This window comes from Centruroides vittatus, unplaced genomic scaffold (genome assembly GCF_030686945.1).
Source record: "Centruroides vittatus isolate TY-2023 unplaced genomic scaffold, ASM3068694v2 scaffold_1167, whole genome shotgun sequence".
NCBI classification, from domain to species: Eukaryota; Metazoa; Arthropoda; class Arachnida; order Scorpiones; family Buthidae; genus Centruroides; species Centruroides vittatus.
In genome coordinates this window covers 1,032,222-1,044,179 of record NW_027122671.1, presented here as the reverse complement: position 1 = coordinate 1,044,179, position 11,958 = coordinate 1,032,222, and the positions used below count along the sequence as shown (strand labels likewise).

At 29.0% G+C, this 11,958-nt stretch overlaps 2 protein-coding genes across 2 annotated transcripts; one reads left to right on the top strand and one right to left on the bottom strand.

The window, feature by feature from the left end:
- Positions 1-474: 474 nt before the first annotated feature.
- Positions 475-3,242, bottom strand: LOC136986676 (acid-sensing ion channel 4-A-like). The gene is made up of 12 exons (XM_067284254.1): positions 2,956-3,242; positions 2,762-2,879; positions 2,547-2,680; positions 2,120-2,241; positions 1,873-2,045; positions 1,695-1,790; positions 1,515-1,614; positions 1,385-1,451; positions 1,069-1,129; positions 954-991; positions 783-858; positions 475-717 (listed from the first exon to the last, which is right to left on the bottom strand). The coding sequence occupies exons 1-12, from the start codon at positions 3,240-3,242 to the stop codon at positions 475-477; spliced, it is 1,515 nt and encodes a 504-aa protein (XP_067140355.1).
- Positions 3,243-4,039: 797 nt separating this feature from the next.
- LOC136986675 (acid-sensing ion channel 4-B-like) lies at positions 4,040-11,587 on the top strand. The gene is made up of 12 exons (XM_067284253.1): positions 4,040-4,239; positions 4,327-4,438; positions 4,594-4,727; positions 7,263-7,384; positions 7,706-7,878; positions 7,960-8,058; positions 9,272-9,371; positions 9,460-9,523; positions 9,594-9,654; positions 9,739-9,779; positions 11,219-11,294; positions 11,381-11,587. Exons 1-12 carry the CDS (start codon positions 4,040-4,042, stop codon positions 11,585-11,587), a joined length of 1,389 nt encoding a protein of 462 aa, XP_067140354.1.
- Positions 11,588-11,958: the final 371 nt, after the last annotated feature.

Here is an 11,958-nt window from a genome sequence, read left to right as displayed (position 1 = left end):
TCGGTTATACTACCTTGTTTATAACTACAGTAGTGGCGATTTGAGTTTTTATGGTAATGTGATAACAGTGGATAAAAGTATTACCATCATAAATTGTTTTGCAGTCATATTGCTTCTGTGTTGTTTTAGAACTAAAATGACTTTCTTCCATCTTATCATTATAAGCAATAGCTACCGATTACAAAGTGACAATGTTATGTTTGAGTAATGGAATTTTCGTTTTATTAATTAACAAATCTTCACTCTTGAGATATTGTTGCCATTGTTTTTTCAATCAATTATAGTTATATTATTTATTTACATTTATAAATTTATTTAGTAACTAAGAAATTTCATGAGTTAAGAATAAAATACACGAATTAGTTGTATGTTACATGTGTAGATAAAATTGATAAATAAATTATAAAATATAAATTTTATTTTATATTTTCTAACAAATAATAATTTATTTAAGTGGTTGCAATTCTTTTAATATCAGTACAGATGAGTGACTTCAACACGTTTTATTACCTTCGGTTTCTGTTTGTATGAACCGTAAGTGTTAAAATTAGTCGGAGGTGAAAACTCATTTTTATTCATGCAAAGAATTTTCTTATTTTTCTTTTTCTTGGCGAAGTATTTTATTACCTTCGATTCCAAAAAGTCATAAATAGTGAAAAGTGAAATACCTAACCACATTCCCGTATATCCTCCCAGATAACTGAATAATTCTATTGTCTGTAAATTATAAACTTAATGCTTAGAATTTAAATATTAATAATTAAAATCAAGAAAATTGTTACCTCATATTCGGGTGAACTACGATATGTCAACGTTTCTGGATCACGCAAAGTGATGATCATTATTACTGCTCGTTTTCTAAGAATAAAAGAAAGAATTACAGAAAAATATTAATATATTTATTTTTTATATAAATTCTTAAGTTTTATATAAATGAAAATGCAATATTTTACTTCATTCTCTTTGTTTGATATTCCCATATATATTCGTACTAAAAATATTAAAGACATGAACTCATTATATATACATTATTATATATATATTAATAAATGAAAATAAATTATTTACAAAATGCAAGAGATCCTGAGGAATTTCCTTCCATGCTACTGTATATTGGAATTTTCTTTGGCTATAAACAGCAGATCAGTTTAAAATTTATAATTAAGTATAGAAATAATCATGCATTAATTTTAAATTGTGTTTATCAAATATTTATAAAATTTTGTAATTTTAAAATGGTTACTATTTGCCCACGTAAAGAATTGACAATCCTTGTTTTAATTATATAAGTTGTATAAATTATATAACTTACATAACATTGTGTAATTTGATAACACTCTCAGAGTTCCCATTGTGCTGTAAAATTTTAAAATACTGTACTTACTAACAGCTTTTTTTACACTTATCGTAGCATTTTAGAAGGTCCGCATTATTGAGGCATTCTTTATCACCTAAAGAATTAGACGACGATAAGTCAGTAATAATTTTTACAAACTGATAAAATAAAATCTTACGTTCTAGACAGTATCTTTCTTCGTGAGGATACATTATTCTATTAGGTACGCATCCACATTCAGATCGGGCTTTTACCATTTTGCAATGCTGAACACACATCTAATAACACGTAATTATATACTTGTTAGAATTAGTTAAAAGACTGATTCCAAAATGTGTAAATATAGCCTATTTATTACCTCCCATGACAATGGTCCAGATCCTTTTGCCCTCCATTCTTCAAAATAATCTTCACAATTTGTAATGTATGGAGGAGGTAATGTAAACTTTTCTATCTGGAAATATAATCTAATTGTTTTAAAATTGAAAATTATAAAAAAACAAACATTACATTGAAAATAAATTATAATATTTTACCATATTTATATCTACGTAGTATATATTTCCTGGTTTAACGATGAAGCCATGAATGTAAGGATTCTCGGTGACAAAGGGAGAATGCAGATGTACTAATCCTTCGATAGAATTATTTGGCCTTAAATATTCTTCGGGTTCCAAATCAAGGAATAATTTCATTATTTTTCTCTCTTCTAAAACATTTGAAATTTATATGTTTAAATTATTTAATTTCAAAAACAAATCTATTTTTTTCTACGCTAATTACCTGTTTTTAATGATATATTAGTCATTTCTCTATAAGGATTGAGAAGCAGAGAATTTAAAAGGTAACAATTTCTCGGACAAGTTACACCTTCAGACATCGGAACAACAGTGTAATTCTCCTTACTGTAAAAATAAATATTAATAGTTTAAATAGTCAAAACTATTCGTATTTGCAAGAGTGAACTTCTTGAATACGGAATTTGTATACAGCAAATCCTGGCTTAACGTCGTCGACAGGTCCTTGGAAACGACGTATAACAAAATCAATTTTACCATAAGCTAATTAATACAGAGTCGAGTTTCTCCGACATATTTCTAGTCACAAAAGTGAGTGAGTGACGTTAAGTGAGACTTGCTGTATAAGTAAATTTAATTTAAAAATTGCCTTTATATGATAACAATACACTAATAATGTTTTTGATACGTACACTACCAATATAGTATCATCTGTGGGCAATAATTCGATTCGCTTGACAAAAGGATAAGGTAAGTGACCCAAAAGAACATTTAACGTTCGATTACAGATCTTTTCAAATTCTTTATCACTGTTCTTTTTAGGCATCTATTTCAAAATATTACTTATAGATATAAATTTTATAATTATAATCATTAAACGATATCTTTATCCTCGTTGCATAATTACCAAAATAGTCTGCTTTTGGTTGCATAAGGATTCATTATAAGAATGTTTACATATTAATGTATTATCTGAATGCTGACATCTGTCTGGAAACATTTTGCAAAATTCTGTCCGACGAAACCTTAAAAATTAAACGAAATTTATATAAGTCATTAAAAGTTTAATTAATTAAAACAAATTCATTATAAAATATTGACCTGTTAGAATTACACACTGTTAATCCGGGTGGTTGCATTTCGGCTTTATGTTCGACAATAATATTTAAGGATGTTGGATAAGCAAAATAAAAAGTTAAAAATCTTCCAGTTTGATACGAACAACCAGAAAGACAGATAAAGAATACTAAAGTCTTGATCAGCTTTCTTTTATTTTGTAGTTTTGGTACCTCGAATGTATTTCCAAAACTTGGTTTATCGATTTTCCCGAATCGACGAGGAACATTGGCAGAAAATATTCCATAATTTTCGGATTCGTAAAAGTTCATAATACTACATTTACAAATCTCAATGCGAGAATAAATTATTAATTAAAAAAGTAACTGAATGGAATTTAGGTTTCAACTTACCTGATACTAACCTTTAGATGATATACCGAGGCTGTAACGAAATTACTCATACGTCAGGAGAATCTTATTCATTATTTCGTTCGTGAGTTGTTGTCATAAAACTTTCATAACTTATTTATATTAAAATTTCTTATACGAAATTTATTTTTATTGTAAGGAAAACTGTTAATCAATAAAATGTAAAAGACATTTGAATCTTTCACTATAATAAAAGCATTTTTTCACACAAGAAATGGTTATGTAGAGAGAAAATTTGCATTAAATCTATATCGCATGTAAAATGAATAGTTTATAATTAAAAGAAACGAAATTAGCATTAATAAAATTACTGGTATTTGTATTTCATTTCCATGTAAAATTGCCTTTATAACGAAAACTATACAACAAATAATTGAAAAATTATTTATTTATAACATATCAGTAGCTTGTAAAATGGATTCGTAAATTATTAAATTTTTGATTTTCATTTCTATAACATAAACACGCAAATGGATCATCAGAATCATCATATCGCTTGGCATACTGGATTATGTGTTATATCACAATTATTTTGTTTTCTGTCAATATTGTTATTTCGGATGCTTGAAAAGAACTACGAAGACTTTGTAAGTTATATTTTGTTTTAGTTTTGCTATAATCCGTTTTAATTTAGATTATTATCATTTTTAACATATTAATCTACAACACAGGATTAATAATACAAAATACTATCGCTAATGACTGAAAATAAAAATGAAACTCAGTTTTGTCGAAATTTCGTCAAGATTTTTGTGTTTTTCCTTTGTCTGGGTGGATTTCTCTATCAAAGTGTGACTTTTTTAAATATATATTGGACGTATCCAACTGTTGTTGATATTCGAATTGAATACAAAATGAACATGACTATGCCTAGCATCACCGTGTGCAATAACAATAGGTATTAGATTACCTTAAGAAATTTTTAACTAAGCAAAATATAAAACTAATTTAACGTGTATTTTATTTTATACCTATATAAATCTAGACTTAGAAGAAGTGTATATTGTAAAGCTCGTCCCGAAAACTGTGAGGAAAAAAGTTCGATGGAATTCTGTTCTGATTATCCTCATCTTTGTGGAAACGGCTCCTCTGTTTATGTATAAAAATTATTTTAAATACAATGAAAAAAAATTTAATCAAACTTTTCATAATGATAAAATAATTAAATTTTTTAATGATATTTTTAAAATTTTGAATGAATATTTACGATAATATTAACTGTTCTCTAATGATGTCTGTTTTATGATTATAGACAGCTAAGCGAGAAGTTTTTATAGAATCTAACAAATGTAATCACTCGGAGTTACAGCTTTATGGTCATTCTATTACTCCTCTTGTTACAAGATTTGAAATACTTGATAGTAAAAACTACAATTTTGTTGAAAAGTAAGTATGCCATACAACTAAATCAAAATTCATGTAAAATGTTACATGTAAAAAATACAATGATGCCTCCTGAATAGTGGACCAGTTTCAAAATACAGCCGAGTCATCTTAAGAGAGCACCCTCGGGATCGCTGCATCATGCTCCCTTATCCAGAAGGTCAAAGTAAGAAGATTACTCAGGGGGTTGTTAATAGTATTCGAATCTCTCTATCCCTGCATACCTTATAAGCTCTATGTAACTTATAACCAAGAGTTGGATTTATGTACGTTTAAAATCGCAATATAGGCTCATACACATGTTAAAATGCCATAAATATAAACTGTTATATGCATATTAAAGTGCCTGAAATATGCATTATGTATTTAAAAGCGCTTTTTAATGTACAATAAAATTTATAAGTGGAAATGCATACGTACAGGACTTCTGTCTGCGAACATATCTTACTAACGTCTATTGCATCAAACAGTTTAAATGGGAGGGGATAAACAAGCGACAATAGGTGACACAAGGGATTATTATGACGTCACAAATACGTACTAGAATAATGTTTCACGTAGGAGGTACGAAATCAAGTCAATTACTAATAAAATTATATATTCAGCAGAATTTTATAATTTATATTATATAATCAATCCTTTAGTGATAAACATAAATTTTGTGAAGGAAACTAATCACACAGGGAACTAATCACACAGGGAACTATTCATAATTTTATTTTAATGCCACTTATTAGTTTATCAATACAAAGTTTATTCATCCAATGGTCGTTAATATATTTGAAAAACATTCGAAGATAATTTACTGTATTTAAATATTCAACAAATGTATTATGCATTGTGTGTTATGTATATGAAATATATAATATTTATTGTTTAATAAGTAAATACGTAATAAAATACTGAGGAGAGGCAAAAAACCCGAAATGCATTTCCTGGCATAACAAAGTTTGCATAGTCAACTACTGTCGTGTTCACTGTGTGATTAGTTTCCTCCGGCAAAATTTATGGTTATCGTTAAAGAATCCACCAGGAGACCGAGTAACAATTAAACAACGAGCAATTATTTATTGTGACAATTTTTAATCATATTTTTTAAATTTATTTAACTTAAAATATACGCTCTCCACCTCAAATTAGTACAGGTATACCTCGTCTTACGTCGGCAATTGGTTCCAGGAGAGGCGACGTAAGTCGAATTTACTTGTGTAGTTACGACGTAAGTCGAAACTACGACTTACGTCGTAATTAAACGCCAATAATGAGCACTTAACGACCGCTAAATAAGACGACAACACAGAAACACAGATGTCTTCATGTTTTGTTTTCTAGGATTTATGACGATTATATTAACATTTACTGTAAATGTACATATTTCAATATGATTTTATGTGCTTTCAACGCTTTTCTAGTGATATTACGACTTCAATGTTTGTGGCGGAGGGATTTAAAGTCGAATAAACTGACTTAAACTCGATTTTTATTTTGCCATATACTTTTTTGACAAACGACGTAACTTGAGGTATACCTATAGTGTCTTTCCCCTGTACATCATACTTTTCCTTTAACAATAAAGTCGTGCCGGTCATCTATTAATTCCTTTCAAAGGATAAGTTTTGAATTGAAATAACGTGACTTCCAGTTTTCATCAGAAAGTTCGTATATAGTTAATTGGAGCCTCCTGTCCCCAACTTCCCATATCTGGTCTCCGCTTTCATCTATCTAACCCCGTTCTAGAGATTACGGGACGGACGACAGTGGGAATTTATAGATCTATAATTTTTTCAAATTGCAGCCCAACAAACTAATATGTAATCAGTTGTTATTGAATTTATTTTTATACTAGGGGGCTTCCTAGTATAAAAATAAATTCCCCCTCCGCTCGCTTTCTCTTTATTCCCGATATGGACTATTATACTACTGTTTACAACATTTTGAGAATGACTATATCAACCTAGTTTCCATCGTCCTATAGTTACGTCTCTAATCTACTGTTATGTTTTTGTTTATAGCCCTGTACGAATGATGGGAAGTGAACTAATGCTATTATTAAGTTAGTAACTAAGTTTGGATTATGTATCGAAGTTGATAGTAATGTTTCGTTCCCGACTGATATAAACTGTAATAAAATTAGTTTCAGTGCAATTAGAATTTACATGTCATCAAATGTCGTTTCTAAACTTTATGTTGTGCCGATATAAGGGCATTTCAACATGCCGAGACACCGTTTTCTTTAGCAAGAAACGCCTTTTGGCATACATTACAACAATGAATGTGAAAGAGTATTCTTTTAAGCAAGTAAAAGAGAATATTCTTTCACTCGCTTTATCCGGTGCTCTGTTAAGTGGACTCTTTCGTTAAAAGTTAGAAATTATTATTATATATTAATTAAATGTTCAGATATTTTTCCCGTTGGTGTTGATACGAAAAAATTACACATGAAAGTTTGAACAATATTTAATTATACAATATTTAGTTTCATTTGAAATATTTTTCGATTTTCTGTTAGAGCTATAACAGAAGTTTTTCTTCTTTTAGGGAATTTAATTATATTAGAATATCGTTATCCGAAGGGATAACCTGTCCAAGGAATTGCTATGCTCTAAATTCTGTTGTAGAAAATTCGAAATTTGATTTCGTTCACATATCACTTCAAACAGGTAATTAGTATTTCAGTTTTAATAATTTGTTTTTGCTAATTTTTAAAAACACTTTTCGCTCTGCAGGTATTGATAAAGCTTTTTGTCATACCACCGTGGGTTTTGAATGACATTTATCTAAAAAATATCTACCAATTAAGCATAGTTTACTATTTAGTTTTCTCCCTGAACTGGTAGAATAATTTTATATTTAAAACTTTCTAAGATTATGATAGCGGGATCTTTTTCTTTATAAGCTGCTATACATTCTTAAATATTTGCGTAGTTTTCCGTTTTCGTAAGTTAAATACGAAATATATTCTGAAATTCATTATTTTTCAGAAGAAAGAAAAATTATGAAGTTGTTTCTAGATTTAGAGCCCGAGGAGTATTTAGACTTATCTTCATCCGCCGAAGGTTATCTCGCAGTTCATTCTCCTTTTAAAGTACTTAATCCGTTTATAAGAGGTTTTAAAATTCAACCTGGAAACATTTATTACGTCGATTTGTTTATGGTAAATAAATATTTTTAATTTACAAAGCTATTTGAAAATTAACATAAAATGAACTCTCTTCTAGAATAGTTTATTTTACAGGAAGAGAAATTATCTCTACAATCACCTTATCGTACAAACTGCAGAGATTACTTGAAAATATGGAAAGAGAAAAACATAACGGGACCTTTTACATGGGAGGTAATTTTATACTTTGATACATGTAAAAATACATTAGTATTTTATACCATAAGGTATTACTTATAAAAAGAATATACAAAATGAAGTCAATGGCCTAAGTCTATCAGTTATAATTTTTAAATGCCTTTTAGAAAATTAGAACATAAGGCAAGTTCTTTGAAATTAACAAAAACCAATAAAAAACCTAAAGTCTTTCTTCTCGATTTATATAACAATGGTAATTTAGTATAAGTGGTGCGCAAATTGTGGAGTGCGAAACAGTTTATGGGGTGCAGAATTTTTCCAATTTTCGATAAAAATGCTTGCATATAAAATTGGATAAAAATTATATTTTATCTATTTATTTTTCAGATTTTACTCTTTATTTATATAAAAAAAATACAGTCAAACCTGTTTTTATGTCTTTATTTGTACTAAAATTAAAATGCTTTTTGCTTATCAAGAAGGGACACAAATATTGAAGCAGCTCTAAAGGAGGCGCGAATAAAAATGACTGTAAGGCTACTCTCGGTAGGGAATAGCGAGGTTGAGGCCGAAGTTTTAAACGCGTAAACGTGTACGTCGGACGTTGAGCGCCGCTTTCCGGTAAGCCTAGAAGTTTGACAATTGCGTCTGGAAAGTCAGTGGAATCATGCTCGACATTCCAAACGCCATTGTCAAACTTCTAAGCTTACAGGAAAGCGGCGCCGAACGTCCGACGTACACGTTTACGCGTTTAAAACTTCGGCCTCAACCTCGCTAGTGACTTGAAGGGATAGTTCTTTGAGTAAAAGGAAATTAACTGTAATTTCTTTGTGAGTAGTGTTGCAATATTAACTTTATCTGAAATAAGATTACAGATTTATTTTGTAATACAATAAAAGCATGCACATCCACCTATAAATGGAGAATTTTCAGGTTTGTTTCGAAAGGGATTTCTGGATATCCCAATCATTTTCCATTCTTAAGCTTTTTATTAATTAATGAATATCCCACGCTCGTAATGTAAATCATTAATTTTTTAAAACTAAAATAAACTTTAGAAAGAGTTTAAAAGAATCAAAAAAGTTTGATATCGTCCCATCAATAATACAAATATTAAAACATTTCGGTTTTTACATCAGAATTTTTTAAAAAACTGATCTCTTAAATAATGTAATCAAATACTTAATCAATTTATTTACGTATACAATACTAGCCGCATATAATAAAATTGTTTATAATGTTTTAATAGATGTGTGTTCATCATTGTAAATTAACTAAAACTTCGACTAATTGTGGTTGTGTCCAAAAACGGATCATCTATCCCCATAATTTTCCATTTTGTCATTCAGGTACAATTTATTTATATATAAATTGTAAATAATTTACTATAAAAATTTTACTGTATAAATTTCATACACGTTTTGATACTTATTTTAGATGACACATGCGTAAGTAAATTAGATTTGGAAGAGTGTTATTCTTCGTGCCGGCAAGAATGCATGTAAGTATTTTTATAAAAATAATACTTTGTATTGTATGTTTTAATATTATTTTGAAATATTTAATATTAGATCGCACAGTTTTAAAGTAAGCGTGACTCACAAAAGGATTCCCGATGATTTACTTCGTATTGTAAGTCAAATTTAAATAATTCTAATGAACTAACAATTATAATCGAAATTTGATATATATTATATAACCTACATTCATTTTCAGTACAAAGGATATTATCCTCAAAATGTTTATAATACTCTAAGGTAAATATTAATCTTTGCGTTATATAAGAAAAACCATAGATACATTTTATTGTGTAAGATCGTTCTAATCCAGGATTAATAAAGTTAAATGTTATCAGGAAATTACATTGCTCGATCGTATGATTTTTCCACTTTGTTAGTATTTAAACTGCCATATAATCGTCCTATTTAAAACAATGACACTGCTGCTACTATTATTATATTCGATTTACATTTCGCTAATATACTTTTCTTAAACATTGGAAATTAAAAGAATAAATGCAATCAAAACCTTAGAGTATCTAATACTGCAATTACATTAAAACAATAAATATATAATCTATTTGGTTAATGTTACCTTAGGTGCCAAGATGGCGGCTCGTCTCTGATTCCAGCAACGAAACAGTGGGACGCACGTTCTAACCTAACCTATTCTAATAATTATGGTAATTTATTAGAATAGGTTATGTTAGAACGTGCGTCCCACTTTTCCTTGCTGGAATCAGACGAGCCGCCATCTTGGCACCTAAGGTAACATTAACCATCTTTTAATACCAGATGGTTCATATGAAAGAATTAATTTCTAAAGATTTTGAGAAATAAAGGATTTTACTATTATTTTAAGCTGTCTATTTTACACATTTTAACTTTTATATCTTACATATTTTTAAAAAAAATTTATACAGTACGTACGTATGGTTGGTAGGTGATGAGCTTCTGGGCTATGCAGCCCTGCAGTACGTGCATGTTTACGCCATATAATATTTTTCAATGGCCGACAGTTTCAAAATATCAAAAACAATTATATTTCAGCTATTCTAAAAAAGTATTGAATGAAGAGACGTTGACAATGCCTGGTATTTGATAAACATTCGTTAGATGATGATACAGTAATCTGAGGTATAATACATCATAAAGGAAACAATATAATAGATTATTGGGCTGAAATTTGAAAAAATTGTAACCTATAAATTGACACTGTCGTCCATTTTTATTGTTTCAATGTAGTATTGTACAATTAAAGTTATTTTCAGGGACGTAATCCCAGTCGATGATGATAAACTTATGGAAAATAGAACTATTAGAAACTAATTATGTTCAAAATGCGGGCGAATGATGGCTGCCAATGGTGGAGGACGAAATCAGACTTAGCTCACCAAATCACTTGTAAAAATTACTAATCCAATTTAAACTCTAACCAGGCTATTCAAAGCAGCCTTACCACTACATTTATCTGGTCGTCATGGAAGTGTGATTTGGCCTTTTACCTGTTGATTCTTCTACTCCGTGTTCACCAAGCAGTGTTTAAATAGAAGAGTTGAAATTTTATCTGTCGTGTTCAATTATGCAAATATTTATTATCTTAATTTCTGAAAATAATTTGTTATAAAAACTAGAAAAATGTATCTATCCTTTATATACGCTATAAAATTGAAATTTTTATCACATTCAATTTGCAGGAATAGATGCATTATTTTGATATTTTCTGTGGAACGACCGGAATTTTTGTTATATCAATACTTACCAAAATATGAGGTGAGTTGCTTAATTTTTTTTAAACTTTTATGAAAATTTAATTAAAGAAATACAAAACTTCTATATATATAATTTTGCTTTTCTAGATTATCGAAGTGTTTAGTTTCATTGGTGGGTATTTGGGAATGTGGCTGGGAATCTCATTTTTTGCTATATTCAATTTTCTGGAAGAGGCCGCTATAAAAATTTTCACAAAGTACGAAAATCGGAAGAAATGTAAGAAAGGAGGCGTTTGGATTAAAGTATTGTGTGCACGTCCAAAACCATTTATTCGTCGTAAAATATTAGCTTAGCGCTAATGAGACAGTCTATTATATGAGTAATTATTATTGCCTTACTGTCCTTATTCAATTTATTACATATTTGTCAACATAGGCATTAATCATTAACAGGACAATTAAACTGGTATTAAGCATTTACACAAGAATGAGGAAATGTTTTCAGAGAAAACAGACTTTATTAAGCTACCTGTAGTTTAATAAAGAGTCTGTTTTCTCTGAAAATATTTCCTCATTCTTGTGTAAATGCTTAATACCAGTTTAATTGTCCTGTTAATGATTAATGTCTATGTTGACAAATATATAATAAAGTCTATTATATGTTTTAATAGATTAGTGTAAATAAATGTAGTGTATTTTAAAACTGAAAGAAATATTTAATATTT

Excerpts from the sequence above, each read along its gene's own strand:
- LOC136986675 (XM_067284253.1), top strand. The coding sequence starts at position 4,040 with ATGACTGAAAATAAAAATGAAACTCAGTTTTGTCGAAATTTCGTCAAG. Across the intron at positions 8,059-9,271 it reads CGGGACCTTTTACATGGGAG|ATGTGTGTTCATCATTGTAA; the intron begins GTAATTTTATAC and ends ATGTTTTAATAG. Across the intron at positions 11,295-11,380 it reads AATACTTACCAAAATATGAG|ATTATCGAAGTGTTTAGTTT; the intron begins GTGAGTTGCTTA and ends TTGCTTTTCTAG.
- LOC136986676 (XM_067284254.1), bottom strand. The coding sequence starts at position 3,242 with ATGAACTTTTACGAATCCGAAAATTATGGAATATTTTCTGCCAATGTT. Across the intron at positions 2,880-2,955 it reads ACAGTGTGTAATTCTAACAG|GTTTCGTCGGACAGAATTTT; the intron begins GTCAATATTTTA and ends TTAATTTTTAAG. Across the intron at positions 859-953 it reads TATCAAACAAAGAGAATGAA|AAAACGAGCAGTAATAATGA; the intron begins GTAAAATATTGC and ends TTTTATTCTTAG.